The 22,043-nt window shown below is 38.7% G+C and overlaps 1 protein-coding gene across 2 annotated transcripts in view; it reads right to left on the bottom strand.

Annotated features, from left to right (window-relative positions):
* IFT172 (intraflagellar transport 172) overlaps positions 1–22,043 on the bottom strand; it is a 3,348,311-nt gene that overhangs the window by 2,164,805 nt on the left and 1,161,463 nt on the right. For both annotated transcript variants that reach the window (XM_044075467.1, XM_044075468.1), the window contains exon 17: positions 14,107–14,243. In XM_044075467.1, coding sequence (XP_043931402.1) covers positions 14,107–14,243 — 137 coding nt within the window. The remainder of the gene's footprint in view (positions 1–14,106; positions 14,244–22,043) is intronic.

The raw sequence follows: 22,043 nt of genomic DNA, 5'->3' as shown, positions 1-22,043 counted from the left end.
ATGTGTCTAAGGTGGACCTTGTGGCAGAGATCCCAGTGTGTTAGGAAAAAAAAATGAAGAACTGTTCTACAACCTAGACACCGGGCTTTGCTAGTCCTGTAGCCATAGCATTATGAATTAAACACTGTATGTTAGGCATATCTGCCTAGACAGTTGCAGTACACAGTTGCAGCAGTTAATCCAGAAACTTAATTAGAAACAAAAAGATAAGCTTCCATGTTGGCAGCAAATACCTAGAGAGGGAAAGGCAACAGTAGAATGAGGGTAAGAAGTTTGGACTGCAGGTTACAGACTGCCTTCCCATGATGTCAGGGACTGATATCAGAGTACAGAGAAAGAGAAGTACAGTTTTCAGTCGAGTCTGGAACAGAAGCTGCTGATCAAGCAACCAATAATGCCCGACAGGATGTGTGTTAATGTGTAATTAACGCTTGCCTAAGGGTGTTATGAGGCCCGACACCGCAAGCAGATGGCCTCTACACACCTGGAAGTGCATTAATTACACATTAATGCACACCCTGGAGGCCATTATTGCGCTTAAGAGAATGGACTCTTTGTAAAATTGCTGTATTTTACTTATTTATTTTTTTTAAGTAATATATTATTTTTTATATATTTTTGATATAAAATAGTTCCTCTGCCTAATGTTTCAAACTTGCTGCAGTATATGTTAATGGTGTTGGAGGAAGCATTTTACATCCAAAATATAACACTTAAAAAAATATCTAGGCATTTATTTTATTTTTTGGTCCCTTACTCCTAAAACGTTTGGTTTGTTGCGAGTCACTGGAGACTGATGTTACTAAATAATGGTATACATCTGAGTTTCAGACTATTATTTTCTTCAGAAAATTCATACTAACACAAATCTTTTTAATTAAGCAACTTTGTAATTTTATAAGAGCAGTAATTAAAATATGTTCCTATTTTTGAGCCTTTGTTCCCTCTATTTTAGGCTTTATCCAGATTTCTTCAGCTGAAAAGTCCTGAGGTGTGCAAACATCTTTACTGTCACTCTCACTCAGTCTCTCATGCACACCTCTGTTTCAGAAAACGTATGCCAACACAAATCCTAATAATCAAGTAAAATATGTTTCCATTTTGAGCCTTTGACCCCATTTATTTTAGATTTATCCAGATATTTTGAGCCAAGAGTCAACAGAGCATACCTTTCAACTGTCCAGATTTTTGGCTCGTATATTTGGTCCCATCCTCATAAAATGTGTTATTTTCTGGCAAATCACTGGGGATTGAAGTCATGAAATAATGACAGACATTTGAGTTTCAGAATTAATATCCTTCAGATAATACATGCTAATAAAATATCTGTTGTTCTAGCAACTTTCTAAGTTTATAACAGCAATATTTAAAATCTGTCCTTATTTTTGTTCATTTGTCCCTTGTTATTTGTGGCTCTGTCCAAATTTATTGTGCTGAGAGGTTGAGCAGTATGAGGTAGGCAAACCTGTTAACTGCTGCTGCTAGGGAAAGCTTTCACTCTTCACTCTCTCAGTCTCTCACTCATACAGTCTCTTCTGCTTTCATACACACATCTGTTTCAAAAAGGAAACAGACTATCGGAGTTTGTAAATCGGCTGACTTACTATGGTTTTTTTTTTTACAAAAAAGCATAGTAAATCAGCCGAAAGCCGGCAGCAGGAATGGAAAAAGAGGGCGTTCCTCGCCAAGTGATGTCATTGTGGCATCATGAAATGGGCGGAAGAGGGGGTGGGATGGGCGGGGTTACTGGTGACATGAGGGGTGTGGCTTTACTCCTGTTTTAGCCACAATGAAAGGTGTCAAACCTATCATACACACATACTAAACAGAAAAAGTGATGATTAGCGAGTGCAAGATAGCGGCTCGATCAATCTCGCTTTCACTCACTTGCATACATACACTAACACACAGACGTACACGCATGCACGCACACACACACACACACAAACACACACACACACACACTTTTTATTTATTTATTTTTTTTACATTTTACACTCGTTAAACAGCAGAAGTGCTGCTTAGTGAGCATAAAATAATGGCGGCCATTAGGGTTTTCTGCCTGAGTATTCTGTGAGAAATGTTGATGGAGCAAATGGCTGTAACTAAGGAAATGATTCTTTTGAGATGGGACACAGGATCTGAATTGCTTAGACATAGTAAGGCCTTACTAAGTTAAATGCTACTTGCTACCGAAAAGCAATTACTAGAAACTAGAAATCAAAATCTAAACCAACTTTAACTGATATAGTGAATATTGCAAAGGAAATAAAAGAACTAGAGGTGGAATCTTTAGAAAAGGGAAGCAGCTAGTTACATAGAGATAAACAGAATTTGTTGGAGAAACACAAGCATAACAATATTCAGGTGGAGTCTGGAGAAGTGGGGTTTAAAGGAAGGCAGAAACTGAGACATTTATTTAATGCTGGAGTGAATACCTGTTTAAAAAAAAAGAAAGAAAACATAAGTGATGGGTAATACATAAATACAAAGAATGTTAATATGGTTTGCTTTTTTCTATTAATGTATGTATATCTATGTCTTAAGTTATGATTTAATAAAAGTGTATAAAAAAGATACTTCCATTCAAAGCACATGATTTCAAAATATTTTTCAGAGCACACTTTTCTAAAGACTTCAGTTTAAGCATCAAATACAAAATGGTCTTTTCTTTAGCTTTAGATATATAGGTTATATCCTGCAGAAAATATAACAACCGGATAGCTTCCAGTGGCTTCAAGGCAAATTCCACTTGCCTAAAACATTAATCAGTATGAGATGAGCTGACTAAAAAGACAGGTTTAGACACCAAGCCCTTCAGAGCTTTCATGTCAACCTCGTCCAAAAAGCCACAGATGAAGTCAATGCCCTGGTATAGGGGGCCTTGGCCCTGTCTGAATAATTCTATCATGGTAAGTATAACAAAAGGTAATAGCCTTAGGCAACCATTTGGAAATAGCCTGCATTGACACAGGCTGTCTCTTTTTCTTACCTTCACAAGAAGTGAAGAACAGATGCGAAGATCTGAAAGCTTTAGTTCTGCCAAGATAGCACCTGAATTGTCAGTGGATATCCAATGCATGGAATATCCTTTTTTCCCTCATTTTAGGATCAGTAAAGAAAATTGGGGAATGGATAGTCTGGCTTAAAGTAAACATGGATACTAGTTTAGTCAGAGAAGGCAGATTAGTTCAAAACGACACCCTGTCTCTGTGTAAAATGAGATAGGATTTACTCACCATAACAGCTTGCAACTCAGATACTCTTCTTACAGAGGTCAGGGCAATCACTAAAACTGTTTCCCATGTTAAGAACCTCAAGTCAGCCAGATTAGTTGGTTCAAATGGAGCACGTGTTAGCGTCATGGGTTTTCTTGGGGGCCTCTTAAGAAAAAAAATCCCTTTCAAAAACATTTTGACATTGGAATGCCTTAAAAGAGGAGAATCCACAGGCAGACATTCTAAAATGGCCAATAAATAAACCTCAATGGAGGAGTAAGAAGATCCATCAGAAAGTAACTCACACAGATATTGTAAAACCAGAGGACAACTATCCCTGAATGGATGCTGATCATGCTGTTGGCACCAACTTGAAAACCTTTTCCATTTGCTAATATATGATTTTCTAGTAGCAGGCTTTCATGCCTCCATTAGTACCTGTTTCACATCCTCAGTAAATGGATGCCTAAAGGGAATTAAGATCCTAACATCCAAGCAGTAACTTGAAGATAACTGGGGTTGGGGGTCTATCAAAAACTCCAAAGCATGTGTGAGTACAACCATTCTGTGAAGAAGATTGCGGGTAATTGCTCCTGGCAGTGGCGGCTGGTGACTTCAAATTAAAGGGGGGCTGCAGGAGATAGCTTAATGGGTGGAGCCAATGGGAAGAGGTGTGACCAACTAGAAAAGGGTGGAGCTATGCTCAAAACCAAAACAACTGGAACTTTAAATACGCTGCCCTGGGTGCCAAACCGTCATTACGAGAGTCCAATCAAGACAAAATGAAGTGTAGAAGAAAAAATATTTCAATGCATTGGCTACATGACAACTTATTTAATATCTAGATGGAAACACAAAGGTTGTGAGGCATGAAAAATAAATTACTTTTTAAATACATTACTGGAATGCCAGTCAAAATAAAGTATAAAAAAAAAACAAATAAAATCACAATCCACGAGACCCTTGTCCAGAAGAACACAGCTACAAAAGACCTACATCAATGTTGTTATCCTCATTGCCAGTTTCCATCGTGTTGAACAGCTGGGAACTGCCAGGACTAACAGGGCTCCTCGTGGCCATAAAAACACACAAAAAAAAAACAAGCATCTCTCAACTCAAGCCACTTCTCCTTGCACTGCAGTTCTAATTATAATTTAAATTCAGCTTTATAAAATTACCAAGTAACATGCTGAAAGTAGCAATCTCTTGATACCCCCACTTGTAAAAATGTTTCTTATCCAAAAAACACCTGTTGCCTGACAACAACTATCTACTTGTTTCATGGGGAAGACATGATCAAAGTAAAAAATGAACAGCAAACAAGAAACAAGCTCAAGATAAATTGCTTAAAGGATTACTGCACAAGTTATGGACCACACATGATAGACTGGCATTCAGTTTAGTTTACGGATAAAGTCTGCAAAGATGACTGCAAGTCTACAAAAAATGTAATGAGCTTCTGAAAATGCTGTAATCCTGTCCTTTATTACAAATACCGTCATATGCATTTCAATACCTAAGGCTTATATGTTATTATCTAGTTATGTAAATATTCTCTGCATGGCAACAAAGAAAAGGCTTTCAATGTTGGTAATTCTTTAACAGTATGCTTATTAAAGTTTACTTGCATCTTACAATCTCTGACAAGCTTACTTGATGGTCATTAAAGCACTGCTACTTAAACACAGAGCAACAGGGCAATGCAACAGCCTGCATTTTCTGAATAAGAAGAAGCATAAATCAACAGTATAAAAATATGACAGAAAACCAGAATATTCAGCAAAATCAAGGACAGATGAAAAGCCACGGCTGTACTTGTGGTCTACATTGGAAGGGGGAATACTCTGCACACTTAACTGCATTACTGCTCCTTGCCTTGCTTGGAAACATCCAGAGCCACTACAATGGGGAGTGGGATGCAACAAGTATGTCACAATTTGAAATGTCTCTGGCTGACGGTGATGGCTCTGACACTCATACCTCTCAACCTCAGAGCCAGAAATCGGTTAAAGCCATATACAGAAGTGGGACACAGACCCAAATATAAGGACAATTTTTAAATATTGCACTTATAAACTTAGAAAGATAATAGAATAGCAGTAGGTCTTGCATTAGTATGAATTGTCTGAAGGGTATGAAATCTGAAACTCAAATGTCTGCCATTATTTTCAAACTTCAATCTTTAATGATTTGCCACTAATTTGCCAGAAAACCACAATTTTATGAAAACAGGCCAAAAATGTGATGCAAAAATATAAAATTGCCACACAATACAGCTGGGATCCTGTCAAAGAAGGGACACCTTTTTAATATTAGTACTGTTAACTTGAGCAGCTCACAAAATAAGAGCATCTACATGCATTTCTGAAATAAAGCAAATTATAACTCTGATCATTACAGTTATTTATAATTGTAAACCTTCCATGTTTTCTACCAAAATTGCCATTTTGCAGTGGGATTATTAGGGGGAGAGCAACATTTTGAGCCAAAATTGGGGACGGTTGAGAGGTTTGGATATTCTTAATTCTATGAAGCGATTTATTTGCACATACCTCTCAACTTCTTAATGCAGGAAATCTGCACAAGGCCAAATATATTGGGGGAACATACAAATGGTATAAACTTAATACAGTTGATAGAATAACAGATCTTGCTTTAGCATGCATTTTTCAGAAGGTTATGACATCAGAAACTCAATGTCTGTCATTAGTGACTTCATTCCTAAATGATTTGCCAGAAAACCACAAATTTTATGAGAACAAACCAAAAATAAGAAGCAAAAATCTATTCATTCTGCAATAATCTGGACAGTTGAAAGGTATAGTTCAGCAGGGGCTGTCTGAGTTTGCTGCCATTCACCCCTCACAAACTCATGGTCGAATGGAGCCTCCCCCCTGCAGTCATTCCAATGTCCCATTCCTTGGTTATTTCGCCCCATTTACCATAAACACTGTAATGTGCATACTGCTTTACTTCTGCAATGATTTGGATTTCATTTGAAAGTTTTATTTTGCATTTTACAGCACAAACCCTAATAGATATCTGCTAAACAAAGCAATGCAGTCTCACAATGAAAACAGACTTACCATTAAAACTTCTCTGATCTTGAAACTCACATTCACTGAAACAGCATTGAAACCCTCATTCAAAGAAAATACATTTTGCCAGTGCCAGATAAAGATTAACTTTGGGCTGTTTTCAAATCATAGGCCCCCTGAACATGAAACATACACATGCTCTCTGATACACCTTCCTGACCTTATACAATACAGTACAGTTGTTAGACGGCATTTTAAATTTATTGTTTTGAACATTTTTCCAGTAAACAATGAAACAAAATGCATGCACCAATAATGACAAAACTGCCCAATTCAAAACATTTCTATCATAAAAGTGTACTCAAACTTCTACATTCTACCAGTATCAGTAAATATGCACAATCTCTGAAGAAGTAAAAGCCATCTAAATAATTCCACATTAAAGAAATCTGTAACTAATGAAGAGGTTGCTGCTAGCAAACAGCTTTCTATGTCATTGTTTCATCTACAAATAAAGTGCCTGTTGCCCTTGAAGAATAAATTGCCTATGTTTCATTAAAAAAATGATAAGCTAGTAATATAGCAAAAGGGAATGGATGGCAAAGTGATAACAGGTTCATAGTTACTAGGTATCTTCACCAAAAAGGACTGCAGCATCCACCCCCTTTACAAGGCAGTACAGTATCAGCAATGTATTCTACCTACTGTGGGAGTACAATCCACACCCTTCTGCATCAAAAGCAAGTACACTACCTGTTGTGCTATTAACAATACAAGCAAACTCAGCATAAGAAGCACTAAACGTTTGTTCCCCTGCAGCTCTCCGCTCCTTGTAAAATCTACTTGACACTCAGCTGTATCTCTGAACATTGCAGCACAAGAAATCTGGAAAAAAGGTAACATTTATTTGGGGAGGGGAAAAAGCCCAAAAAACAGGGACACATTTTAAACATTGGTTATATAATGCTGGAAAGTTGCTAGAACAAAATGCTGTGTTACCACCATACATTTCACAGCCAAGTCTTGAACCCAGGGGACCCGGTGCAAAACAGTCAGAGCAACATACTACTATGCCAAATCAGCTGTTTTGTGAAATAGAGGAAGACTTAAATGGCTACCATTTAGTGAATTCAGTTCTCACCATAGCTCTCAATCTCATAGCAAAAAAGCATGTTGACAAAGCCAGTAATGGGGGAATGCAGCCCCCAAACATATTCAGTGAATTCTGTTCTCACCATAGCTCTTAACCTTAGCACAAAAAACCTGGACGAAGCCAATAATGGGGGGAATACAGTCCCAAAAATAGATACAAATTTCAAATATCCATGTTATAAACTTAGAAAATTGCTGGAATAAAAGGCTTTGTGTTACCATGTACTTTCTGAAGAATATGAAGTCTGAAATTCAAATGCCTGTTATTTTTATTTAACATTTGTTAACCAGGAAAGTCTGACTTAGAACAGAAGCCAATTTTCAGCAGAGCAGGGATAAACACTCCAGACACATGTCTTTGCAAGATGGGAGGACATGCAGACTCCACAGAGAAGGCACCACAGCCAAGAATCAAACCAGAGAACTTGTAGCTGTTAGGCAACAATGCTACCAGTGCACCACTGCACTACAGACTTTGCAAGTTAAAACAAACCTGCAGAAACCACAGATTTTATGAGGAACAGAACAAATATGAGGCAAAAATCTGCAAACTTTTTACAAATGGTGGTGGGTAGGGAATTCAGGCCCTTGCCACCTGCACACAAGGTACAGGGTTCAAGCCTGAGTATTCTCTACCCACCACCATGTGTTCTCTAGCCACCAGTAAATAGCAACTGGGGCATTTTACACACACACACACACACACACACACACACACACACACACACACACACACACACACACACACACACACACACACACACACACACCTCTTCTCCATAGCCCGCAATCCTTACCCAAAGTTTTCAGCAGCAGCCCTGGATTCACACACCTTAATCCGGTTGCAGCAACAGTTGGTTTCCTTAGCCCGCCTGTGCAAACTAACGGCTTCACACACCTTAATCTGCAGCAGCAGAATCAATGGCTGGTTTCCTGGCTCCATGAGAGTAGACTGGGGTTTCCTGGCTCCGCGAGAGTCAGAAACCTTTGTATAGTTCCATTTAAAAAATTCCATCATATGAGAGACAGTATCTCCAAAAGAAAGTTTCTCAAAGAGAGAATCTGGATAAATGAAGTCCTCCTCCTCAGAACCATAGTCTACTGGAGAAGGAATCTGAGAGGAGTAAGCCAAGGACTCTTCCCCAGAGTCCAATTCCTCATCACAAGAGTCCTGTTCCCTAGACCTATTAAGAGGAGTAAATGACCAAGAGAGAGGATAGGAACAGAAACTCTCTGAGGGGGCTTCAAAGCCAAGAGTGCATTAAACAACCTCTGTGTAAAATCCTGCCATCCACGCTGCAGATCCTTAGAAGTAGAAGTATGTTTTGTTTTCTGCTTCTTTTTCAACGGGACATTAGCCCTAAAGACCATAGGAGGTTCAAACCCTTGCCGACACTCAAGTCAATGTAGTGGGAATCTCCTCCCAAACAAGAATCTGCAAAACACTCCTCAGTCCCTTGGATATGACCAGCCTAGGTTCCCCTTAACATCCACAATGGAAATCTGCAGAGCCTCCAAGGATGTGCAAGAAGACGGATCCATACTGGCCTCTGAAACAGTTGTGGCAGAGGAATCCAATGGAACAGCCGGATGATCCCCTGAGCTTTCACCAGCCTCGAGACAGATATCTGGGGAAGGCGGTACAGCAGCCAAATCCTACCTGACTGTTTTTGTCATCTTCTTGGCAGATGGCTGACCCTCGGGATGGGATGATTCTGCCATTGCATCTTACTCCAACAACTTAAGACACTGTTTTTATAGGTAGATAGACAAGGAGGAGAGATGACTATGAAATATCTTAGAGACAAATGCTAGACAAATCGAGCATGAAGTATGGTCATGAGAAGCACCCAAGCAAAACAACACTGCTCATGACAGCCCTTATGGGGAATCTATCTCCCACACATTTTTCCTTTATGGATGACATGTTAACTCACAACCAAAAGAGAAAACAAGATAAGAAGAAAACCCCAACAGAGCACCTATCTGAAAATGTCTTGGTAACCAGCACAAAACGAAGGAGTGTTTAGACCAAAGATCGAAGATGGTGTTTGCACTGGTGGCAAAGAAGTTCTGAGGTAGGTATGTATGTATGTATGACACCTTTATGCCCTACGCCATGAGCAGGGAGAACACGAGTGATGTACAATGCCCTTGAAAACCTAAGGCTTTGGTTTACTAGCCGGACACTGGGTTACTCTAGGCAGGGATCCCTTTAGTAATAAATACTGCAATAATGTTATGTAAGGAGATCTCCTGATCTAGTCTGCATATGCAAGGGTCTGCCCTGGCCTGCTTAGCTTGTCTCCTGCTTTGATAGAATGAAGGATACCTGTAAAGTGAAACTGTGCAGGGAAGCTACATCCCAAGCTAACATTGCTAGTCTGCAAAGGGGGTACAACCTGGTTCATCTTTGCTTGTAGATGTACTCCTGACTGTAGTATTGTCTGAAACTATTTGAAGAGGTTCTGGGGGCCAAACGTGATTCACAGAGTTGACTGCCTTGAGCCTGACAAGCATCTATTTATATCTATACTCCTGCATTTGTCCTATGTGTTCCACACACCTTGCACTATTATCCCTCTTGAAACTGCTCCCCAAACAGAGTTCGAGGCGTCTGTGATTACTGACTGCTTTAGAAAAGGGAGAGAAAAGGGGAGATCCAAATTTGGGGATATTTGCTTCTCCACCAAGTAATTTCTTAGTTTCTCCACTTAAGTACTGTCGAACTGGGATTTGAAAAGACAAGAGATGTTGATGCTGGGACCAAAGAGATTTCAGATACCATTGTATCTTTCTCATGTAGAGTCTTGCCAGTGATACCATGAGAATCACAGATGCCATGAGACCCACAATCCTGAGGTATTTCCTCACACTGACAAAAGTCTGAGTGGAAAACATTAAAAGAAGAAAAGTTCTCTGAATTGAGGTGCCTAGCTGGCAACCCAGGAACACAAATGTGTACAGGAGTCAAAAAGGACTTTTGAATGTTCTCTTGGAATCCCAGCTTGTGAAAGAGATCTCTCACCCAAGTGAGAGATTCCTGACAATCTGAAAAAGACTCTGGAAAGATAAGCAAGTCAACTAAATATGGAAAACAGAAAATGGACAGCCTGCAGCCTGTAACAAACTACAACTGGAGATGACACTTTCTGAACAGTCTTGGTGCAGTGGATAGCCCAAACAGTAAGACACAGAATTGACAATGTGATCCAAACACACAAAATCTTAAGAAACACCTGAAGTCTGGATGAAAAGAAATGCGATAAGCATCTTTTAAATGTAGTCTTACCAGGAAACTTGAATGAGGAAGAAAAGGTAATGTTTCTGAAGTGACAATTTTGAAGTTAGGCACTATCATGAACAGATCTAAGAAAGAAAGATCTAGAACTGGTCTCCAGGCATCATCTTTCTTTTCCATTAAAACACCCTTGAATAAAAACCCTCCCAAACTTACGAAGGAGGAACTGGTTCCATCACTGAACAGCATGTAATAAAAGACAGGTGGAAATAAGAAAGTCAGGTCTGGTGGATGAGGAATACCCCCCCCCCCCCTGGCAAGGAGGAATATCCTCTCAGTGCCATCTACAACCTTGATAAATAATCTTTAGAACCCACTTGTCTGAAATTGTTACCAAAGAGAAAAGTGGAGATTCAGACTTTCTGGACAGAAAAAGGGCTACCAGGGTGGGAGGAGGGAACAAGGTCCCTTAAATAGTCAAACTAACTAGTTGGGCTGTCTTTCGATTTGGGGGCTCCTAAATTCTTTTTGGAACACCCTTGCATTTTCCCTTAAACTGGATGAGGGGTTAGAGAATCCCTTAGAAAATCTAAAAAAGGAAGGTAGAACAATCTTAAGGATTCCCTGACTTATCTTATTCCTTTCATCACATGTTTTGATCACTTCTGCAGCTAAGGAACCAAAAAGCGAATCTCTATTCAAAGGAGAAAATAACTTTTCATTATTCACATTCTCTTGGGAGGTTCTGAAAATGCAGCCAGGCAAACATCCTCAAAATAGTACCAGAGGCTATAGCCCTGAAAGAATTATCACCTGAGTCATACACACACTGTAAACACAGAGCAGTGACTAATACAATAGAAAAAAACTAAATAATTTAAACCAGTTTCTCCTCACAACAAAATTGCAGACCAAACATTCCTCATACTTTCACAATTAGTCAGAATAAACATTAACATGTGAACCTGATAATTCAGAATTTTGAAAATCAAAGTTACAGAGACATACAGTATTTTCTCATCTCCATCAATAATCTTCTCACCCTTATCAGAAAGAGTATGATAGGGATCATCTAACTGTTTAGCAGCATTACAATTAACTAAAGCTGTTGTGACAGGTTTGGGAAGAGTGTATAAAAACTTAAAAAGACTGAGGAACTTTATGTATTCTATCTGCCTTTTTAGGGGCAACAAGTTGGATATCTGGAAAATTACAGGCAGTGACACATACATCTGCCAAAGCTGACATAAGTGAAGGAGATGGTGAAGGTTTAGGACATTCCTACTATAACAGCTCATAAAATTTCCTAAAGGACTGAGAAACACTAGTGTTCTCCCACTGAAAACACAAACACATTCTGGGAATAGTATCAAAGAGAAAGGGACCCCAAAGGCAGAATTAGAAACACAGCTCCCCTCTGAGTCCGAATCAGAAAACTGAGGAGAAAACCTGTATCTGTCCCTTCATCTTCCTGTCCAGATTCAGAACCTTGTATCTCTTCAAGAAAAGAAGCGTTTATCATAAAGCAATAAATATGAAGGATCAAAAGCCTAAATAAAACCCCAAGCCAGATCCAGCAAACAACTACTGCTGCCTAAGTAAATCTGAGGAAGAGTAAATGTGTGTTTAGTTTTCTGCTTCTTTTTACAGAAAAAATGTTTCCAACATTGTTGTAAATGGTAGCAGCAGCGTCTCCACAGATGGGCATAATATTCTTACTAAAAAGAGAAGCCTTTTCTGTTCCCTCTCTCAGGACTAACAATACTGGCTCTCTTTTGCCCATGAAGGAGACCTCAACAGCCATAGGGGATGTGGCTAACCTGCAGTCCATAGTGACTCAAGTTGTTACACTACAGGGGATCTTGGGTAAAAGATGAGTGGTCTAATATATGAAAATAGTCACAGCAGAGTCACCCACCTAAGGCTGAGGCAAATTGCAAGCCTGCTGTGGTGGCAGAGGATGTTTGCTTAAGTTTTTCTTTTTGTGGCTGGAAGTAGGACTGACAGTTTATTCCATGGTCAAGCCAAAAATGGTGCCTTTTTCATGGGGAAAATGAGTAGCAAAACTCAATAAAATTTTAAAGTCTTTAAAAGTCACTTTTTTAGACAAAAATGCAGTAAAGGGCACATAAAAATAGACCCAAAAAGTAAGACAAACACAATTTCTCCACAAAAATGGCTGAAGCACTTTTAAACTGACAGGAAAACAGTGTACTCTCGTTTAAAGTACAACACAATCTCCTAGCAGTCCATTAAAACACAAACTCCTAGATTTACAATAACTTTCTTAAATAGGATAGTATTAATAAACATATATATTTTTAAATGGAAGGTTTTCCCCCAAATGGAACTTATCTGTCCAGGAGAAGAACAGCACAAGCCAACTGTGGATCTTGAAAGCCTCAGAGGAGAGTACTCTTCGGTATCAGAAAAGCTCTGAAGGGTACAGCACCCAAACCTGTCTTTTTAGTCAGCTCAGCTCAGGCTGACAAATTGGTTTGGGTGTGTGGAAGGTGCCCTGAAGCTTTGGAAGTTGGCCAGATGGGACACCCTATGAGGATATAACTGATCTAGCGTATGCTCCTAGGGCAGTGATCAATATGAAAAACATCTGAAGCTATAGCATTCCATTTTCATTAAGTGGAAAATGTATCACATCGGAGACCATTATTTTTAGTGAAAGACAAAGATTCATACTTCTTTATCTATCTCTTTCCAGCATATGAAATTAGCTTGCATCAAGAGGTAAGGGGTTTTCTCTCCTTTCCACTCTGCATGTTTCTGTGTATTGCCTGCTTCAAATATCCTTGAATACTTTTCCCCTAAATGAAAACAGATCCTGCTTCCAAGTCATTCAAGTTTAACATGTCTACACATATTTTTACAATGCCTGCTAATCTTCTTGGAACAATAGAGCTTTTGTAAACATACTACTTATATATAAAGTTTTAGACAGCAAATTTAATATGTGAAATTACTGACGTTATTACAATGTTTAGTTTGTTGCTACTATGTAAAGTTCTCACAAAACAGTACATTATGTCTTTGCTCAGGAAAAATGTTTTATATATATATATATATATATATATATATATATATATATATATATATATATATCTTTGAATATGAAGAATATATGAGGTAATTGCAATGTTATTGATTCTATCTGGTCCTAAATAATCTTATGATGAGATGAATTTGGAAAATGTAGTGAAATTAATGAATATGAAATACTTGATGTGTATAGCTCTACTAGCAACTGTTCGTATATGCCAGAAGGCTATGAGTTTATTGTGATTTCATTTACTTTATTTAAGCCGGGAATATTTTAGATGCACATACTGAGGTTGCAAGGGGGCTGAAGTCTGTGTTGAAGCAAACAATGTACTCTCAAATTTTACAAATGGAAACAATGACTGAAACTCTAAACAGCAGTGTTATAAAAATGAGCACTAACCTGAAGAAGTCTCCATCATCAATAGCAGTTCCAAATTCAATAAGTCCTTCATCAAGTGTGTAGGAGATGCTGTTAACTCCCTCAGTTACTATCACTTCTGTTTTACCACTGGATCTCACTAGGTCTACAATATCACCCTGCAACCAATAAAAATGCATCTTAGACTGTTACATTTACTCTCACATTAAATATCATAAACATCCAATTGAACTTTGTTTTATTCCTACCTTGGCTCCATGAAGCATCTTAAGGGATGACTTAATACTATAAGAAAGCGCAACCAGGTCTCATAAGACAGACCAAATATCAGTCCATAAGTCAATAATAAATATTACTGAGACTGTATTAAAGAAAGAATGGCAGTGTTATCATGGCATGCCACTGGTGAAGAAAAGAGATATGAGATAAAAAAAAGAACCAGATTTTGCTGACACACAGCACTGCTTCTGACTGGAAGTCTTTGGGTCTATCACTAAGAATCACATGAAGTGATTTGTAAGGACATAGCCTGAAGGCATTAAGTGTAGCAAATAAAAGTGCATCACACAAATGCATGTTATGTTATTCATTTTGGAAAACAGGTAAGCCAGCTGGGGTAAGCGAGTAAAAATGGGTGTTCTTGCCATAACTCTCGATTTCCTTAAACTCATTTCATAAATGTGGGTAAATGCAGATTTCTAGAAACAATGAAAGAGGAATGATGAAAACAGAAACTAGTTAAAAGAAAGGTTACAGGGGATGCTCTAATAAATTAAGTGTGGCATCTGGCAGGAATAATCAGAGTACTAGGCTTCCCAAATATGCATAACATGTTCAGTGCTACAGGAATCACAAATCAAAGCAACAAACAGTTAAGGCAAAATATTGAAGGGAAGCCCATGAACATCTGACAAATCCATGAAATGAGCCTTTTGACTTTTTCTATTAACATCAAACTTTATTTAATAGTAACACTGATCCAAAATAAAAAGTAGGACAATACCAGGAATGTGAACAAAGTTCAATTAATGTAAAACACAAACATCTCAATATTAACATTACATAAACATCACAAGATAAACATAATTTAATTTCTTTTTATAACAACTCTTAACTTAAATAACAAAAATCCCATTCTGATATCAGATGTTAACAGATGAGTAGGAACAAAGTTACAATTGCAAATGAAGTCCCTAGTCCAGAAACACTAAAGAACCAAACAAATAAACAAAGCCAATGGTACAATCTGAATAAACAATATAAAACTGAGTCTAGACATCCACTACAAAGTATGTCAATACTGAAATTAAAAAAGTAAAGGAAAGTATATCAATACTTAAGTCCTTTGTAGCAGAGACAAAAAGATGTTTTATTGAACAATTCCATAAAAGTTCATATCAAAGAATGCAACCTTTTCCTCAAGCAAACATTTTACAATGGGATACCTCACTAGCCACTTAGAGAGTAATCTTTTTCTAAGCTAATCATCCTCAAAACTAACTCCATATCTCCAACAGTGTTCATAATGTCTACCAAACTGGTTAAGGAGGCGGGGCTTTTCCTAGTCATTTCTTCACTACCAGTAAAAACAATTATGGTATTTGTTAGTTTCATTTCTTAAGAATTCCTGTCTTCATTCCTGTAACATAATTAGAGTAATGATGCTGGTGAAAGAACGTCATATCTTATCCTCAAACTGAGTCAAGTCATTTGTGAAGGAAGTCAGTCAAGAGCACACCCAAACATATGGGTCCAACAAATGAAGGCTCAATCATCACATCTCCGACAGCTGGAGGAACACAGGAACAAGACTAGTTGGGGTACAGAATTACTTACAACACTACAACCCAAAAAATCTATACTTCCAAGATTTAGGTGCATATATGGGAGTTTGAATTATTTTTTTAACTTCAGGTATGCAGTGAAATACTAAGCCCTAATTCTTTTTCTCATATCAGTCTATACTTATCTACATTCTCCTTCTTTGCATCTCTTAACACCTTATACAGCTGCTTACTACATATTTTACTTTTTTTTTATTCCCAAAGTCACAGCCCTGACTTCACTCTACCAATCAAGGGAGGTCATTCTTTTTGACAAAGATTAGTTAAGTCACAATTTTAAAATCTTTGATGCAAAATTTGCAACTCACGCTTAACACCCTAAATTTATACGGCTTATCAAGTCATTATATTTGGGAGCTAAAGCAAAAATGAAAATTGGTTGCACTCTACCTCCTCCTATTCTTTTGTCGTGAGGGATATAACATGGATGCCACCTTTTTACTGCTTTCATTTGTTTTATTACTTACAGCTTAGAGCAGTGAAATTAAGATCTATGGCTATCACAGGATATAAGACAGGACATGGTCAGTACAAAGTGTCTTTGATATGAAAGCCTCCCAGGAAATGGGGATGTGACATCCCCACTCTGGGCCAGTAATCAAGGAGCCTGAATCCTCACCACTGACACTCGAGAGCGATATTCACTTAGAGCAAAAATAGACATACCCAGTATTTCCAGATGCAGCTCGCTGCATCAAGCACAATTTCCCTTAAGAGCACACAGGGAACACACTCAGCTTGGGTTTGGGTTTCTCTCTCTGTCTCTCCCCAGGTCCCCAGTAAGGCTCCTCACTGGCACAGCTGTTGAGTTAAGTCCTCAGCCGAGTGTCCAAGCCAAGTCCTCCTGTACCCTCTCTGTGAAATCAGTGTTTCATGTCCCTGCTCCAAGTAGCTGACACACACACACACACACACACACACACACACACACACACACACACACACACACACACACACACACACACACACACGCGCCTGGGGAAGGCTGGCACAGATTTACTAGGTATGCCCCCTTCTACCCAGACTATAAGGTAGTTACCCTGCCACCAGACATCCCAAAACCAGCTACTTTAAGACTCTTGCAAGGGTACCCAATTATAATGAGTAAAATTAATATTAATACAAATGGTAATTTTGACCAAACAGCCAGGGTTTCAGGAGTGGCCACAGTGTCACCAGTATATATAAGTACTCTCAAAGGTTGAAATACTTTCTAATGGACCAGCCAGAATGAACTGTTTAAATATATTTAATAACAAATAATAAAACAACATGAAATACGAAATATGTATTTTCAGTAAACACTAGAGTTTCAACCACTGGAAATACTAAAAATAGCATAAATGAATAGATTCATATAGTTGCAGAAAAACATTACTTAACTAACCTCAGTATATTTTCCTAACTGAGTTAGAGAATTACTATCCCTGGTCAATTGGTCACTTACTAGAGCAAGGTAAGAGGAAGTAGGTGAGGGATCCTTCTATGTCAGGTTCCAAGAAACAGACTGCTCTGAGACTTCAGTCTCAACTAATATTAAAGAATTATTTCTGTACAGAATGACATCACATACATCTGGTCATTTGACTTCTGGTTCCCATGCAACCTCCCACTACAGGAAACTGCCAGGATTTAGCACCTACATGCTAATAATACACACACACAAGAGTTTTGCTCAGATCTAATGGAGCTTCTGGAAATCATAAAACAATTAAAAACTTCTACTCCTCCTACAGAGACTAACAAACTATGCTTCTTACAGACATTGCATCTCTGGCTTTATTCAAAACTGTGAGAAACATCTGTACAAATCAGTTTGATATTAAAATTACATATAATTATTTACTAAATTCCAGCTAGCTGTGCTGGTATATGTTACACATTCCACTGTCCCACTTCTCCAGACATAGCTGGCAATACCTCACAGTGTCACATCTCTCTCCCCTTTGAAGACTCAAGCTAGCTTTTCAAGTGAACCTTGAGAAACATTGCTAGAGAGGCATGAGCCTATCTTGGAATACCTTAACCCATCCCCTGTCTTGAGATCCCATCTGCTTTGGCATGCATTGCTGACCCCACTACAGTGCAGCACTGTCACATCATATGCCTGCAACCCTAGGCTCCACCACAGTAACTTGGCGTTTTGCTGGATAACTCGCTGTAGCAATATATCCCCCTCAGACTCCTCTTGACTCCTACTGCAAATATTTAGCACAACGGCCTCCCTATCATGGTAAGGTTTTATCATGTTAACATGGTACAATCTGGGCCCCTGCCTCCTGCCTAGCAGTTCTAAAATGTAGTTAACATCACTGAACTTCATTACCACTTTGAAGGGTCTCTCCCAAGCTGCCTACAACTTATTGTGTCTGACAGGAATGAGAACAGTCACCCACTGTCCCACAGCATACTCCCAAGCTCGAGCATTCCTGTCATACCAGAACTTTCTCTGATGTTGGGCTCCTGCCAGGTTCTCCTGGGCCAAGCCCATGGGCTTCCTAAGCCTTGTCCTGAGGTTTAGGACATATGCCACAAAAGACTCCTTATGGAATTCACACTCACCCTTCCACTCATCATGAATCAAAGCTAAAGGCCTTCTCACCCTATGCCCATACAGCAACTCAAAGGGTGAAAAAACTGTGGATTCCTGGGGTACCTATCTGTAAGCAAACAGCATATGGGACAAATATTTGTCCCAGTCTCTCCTAAGCTAGTCTGTAAATGACTGCAGCATTGTCTTCAGTGTAGAGTTTAACATCTCCACAGGACCAATAGTCTGGAATGGTAGCGATTTGGCTTTATGTGCTTCACCCCGCAGTGCTTTCACAGACAAGCCAGCAGGTCTGACATGAAATTGGTACCTCGGTCAGTCAGTATTTCTCTGGAATCCTACCCTGCTGAAAATCTCTAACAAAGCATTTTGCCACTTTCTCTGCCTCAATGGAGAACAGAGACACCGCCTCAGGGTATCTAGTAGCATAATCTACTAACATGAGGACATATTTCTTCCCTGTGAAACTTAGAGTACTCAGAGGCCCCACAATATCCATAGCTACCTTCTGAAATGGCTCCTCAATCACAGGCAAAGCCATCAAAGGAGCTCTGACCTTGTCTCCTGCCTTGCATACTTTTTGGCACTGCTCACAGGTCCTGCAGTACCCTGTCACATCCCTTCTAAACCCAGGCCAATAAAAGTTCTGCATAATATGTGTCTTGGTACACTTTATGCCCATATGACCTGCAAAAGGAATGTCATGGACTATGGCTAGAAGTGCCAGATGGTAGGCTCTATGCACCTCCAGCTGCTGTATTACCTCACCCTCCAGCCCTCCCTCAGGGTCAACTCTCTATACAGTAACCCTTTTTTCCAGTACACAGATTTCCCCTTTCCTTGAGAATCAGGTGCCTCCTTAGCTACCTCCTTCAAGCCCTATAATGTAGGGTTTGAGAGCTCAACCTGTCTCAGCTCTACTTTTGTGACTCTTCTCAGCTCCCCTTCCACAGGAATTCTGGTATCCTCTGACAACATCCCAAAACCAACAGCATCTTCAAGACTACCATTAAATCCTGATTTGGTCATGTAAGGTAAACCAAAAGATCATAAGGATATAAAGAAACTTTGTACTTAACATGCATTGCCATATAGCCTTGGATAGCTACAGATCATAATTTCTCTGTTAGAGAATCTAAGTAAACACCAAATAAAAACAGTAAAATCGGGCAGCCCTGTCTAGCCATTAAGAAAAAAGAATAAAAGGAGAGAACATGACCTTTTATTTATCTTTATATTCAGCTTAGCTCCCAAACAGAATGACATAATAAGACTTATAAATGCATGAGGGGAAGCCCATCAGCATCAGTATGTCAAAAGAAATTCCACATTAACACAAATAAATGCATTTTTCATTGTTGAAACTTTCTAAAAAAAGGTGTCAGCTTTTATTAGGTTGCACTATAATTATAGCAGTTTTTAATCACATTGTTAGAAGTGGATCTTGCCAAGATAAATCCTGTCTGATCCAGGTCTACGACAGGTGGAAGTAGGATGACCAACCTTTTCACAATTACTGTGTAAATTACTTATAATCATGGTTTTAAATGGAAATAGGACAACATGATCCAACTTGAACTGAGTCCATGCCCTTCTTTAAAATTAGAGTTAAAACAGCCTCCCTTCAGGATTCAAGCAGATATGCCTCCTCCAGGACCCAGTTAGCCAATCTCAAAAATCTTTCCTTTATCTACTTCTGATACCATTAATAAGCCTCTATTGGAAAGACCATGACAACAAGGGATTCTACACCCCTTTTTATTCCCCCATTGCTTCCTTTAGCTCATCTAAAGATAACAGGTTTTATTAAGGCCAAAGGCTGCTCCTGTGATAGTCTTAGCAAAGACAGTAAAGCACAGTAAGCCCAACTTTTTCTCAATAATATCATTTAACTGCTCCTGACTGATTTGTCTCATTTTTCTCTGTGCCTGCAGGTCTTCCCTCAGCATGCAATGAATCTTATTGCAAAAAAAAACATTGCCTAGACTTAACTGCATACATTTTCAAGCTTACTGAGTATAACCATTTAGAAAAACTCTGCTTAAACAAATCTAAAAGCAACAGACCTAGTGTGTCTCTCAACCAATCATGATATGTCATCCTGACAGAAAAAACTGGGTAAATGATTGGGCACATTCCTCTTGCTTATTATAATACAAATACAGTCTCCATATTATCTCTACCCTCACTTCATTAACTGGATTTTCACAATAATCATGGAGTGATCTGAAGCCACCACAGGATGAATATTCTTCTGGGTGACTAAATGCACATGCTCTTTTGATATAATAAACTTATCATGTCAAAAACGGCATATATATATATATATATATATATATATATATATATATATATATATATGTATATTTTGCCACACATAATTCAGCTCAAGTAACCCAAATATCCTTAAGAATCTTGAGACAGCCCTACTGAGAGAGTGGGATGTGTGAGGTCCTCTACATCCTTTATGAACATCTTCCAGGCTAAAGACTATATTCCAGTCTTCCCATTTCACTATGCCGTCTTCACAGCCCACTTACTTCTTAATAGTTCTGCAGGCTTCAATATGCAGAATATCTGCCAATCAAAGACTTTTCTAGCTGTTAATGTGCTGATCACTATAACATAACAACCTCTCGTAACCTGTGAAACATTTTTTTTTTATTTTTCCCACTAGGCTAGTAGCATCTTTTCAGGGGAGACCCAAGTGAAAATTATACTACTTGGGGAAATTTGGCTAGGACATTAGGAACTTTCCTTATGCTGTACTGCAGTGTCAGTAATCCAGCTACCTGGTGTAGAAACAGAATCCACAACCTTCTGCAACAAGAGTACTCTTTTTGATCAATGCTACAACATCTCAATGCCTGCTTTGGTTATAAGGAGAAGAAGAAGAAATGAAAGAGAGAGAGAAAAAACACAATCTAACCAGTTTTTCATGTTCAATGTAAATTAAATGAGCAGCCTATAAAATGACAACTCGAGGGCCTATTTTGCAAATATATGCACAAATATGGCCACTTTTCATAGGATTAGTGAGTCTATTTGCATTCTAGAAAACATGAGTAAGCATCACAACTAGTGCTCAATATCATCAATACTTAAGCCCAGTAAATGCTGACCTAAAAATGCAGGGAACGACTGGCAAGCCAAGTAAAACTGAGGTAAGTATTATTGCCAATATTGATGGTCCAGGCATTCTTCATTCTAAAATATGAATTTCTGAATCCTATACAGTGCACTGTGTTTTCCACCAACAAACATACCTCTACACCATTTAGCTGTAATACAAATGAAAGCAATAAAACTATTTGCATAAGACCTTCAAGGGGGAGGAGGTATAAACCCTCTTTTTGATGTTTGTGTGTGTGTGTGTGTGTGGGGGTGCAGGATATGTATAAAAGCATTGGGAGATCACACAATTCATGCAAAGCAAACTTTGATATGGCTAGTTTGAGGGGAGCAAGTATGTATGTATGTATACATGTCTAAGAACAAGAGATCGAAATAAATTACTTTTCTCAGTATTTGTTTCACTTTCAGCACAATCAAACATCAGGAGA

This window comes from Protopterus annectens, chromosome 6.part1 (genome assembly GCF_019279795.1).
Source record: "Protopterus annectens isolate FY-2018-M chromosome 6.part1, PAN1.0, whole genome shotgun sequence".
NCBI classification, from domain to species: domain Eukaryota; kingdom Metazoa; phylum Chordata; order Ceratodontiformes; family Protopteridae; genus Protopterus; species Protopterus annectens.
This window is presented reverse-complemented; position numbering and strand designations above follow the sequence as displayed.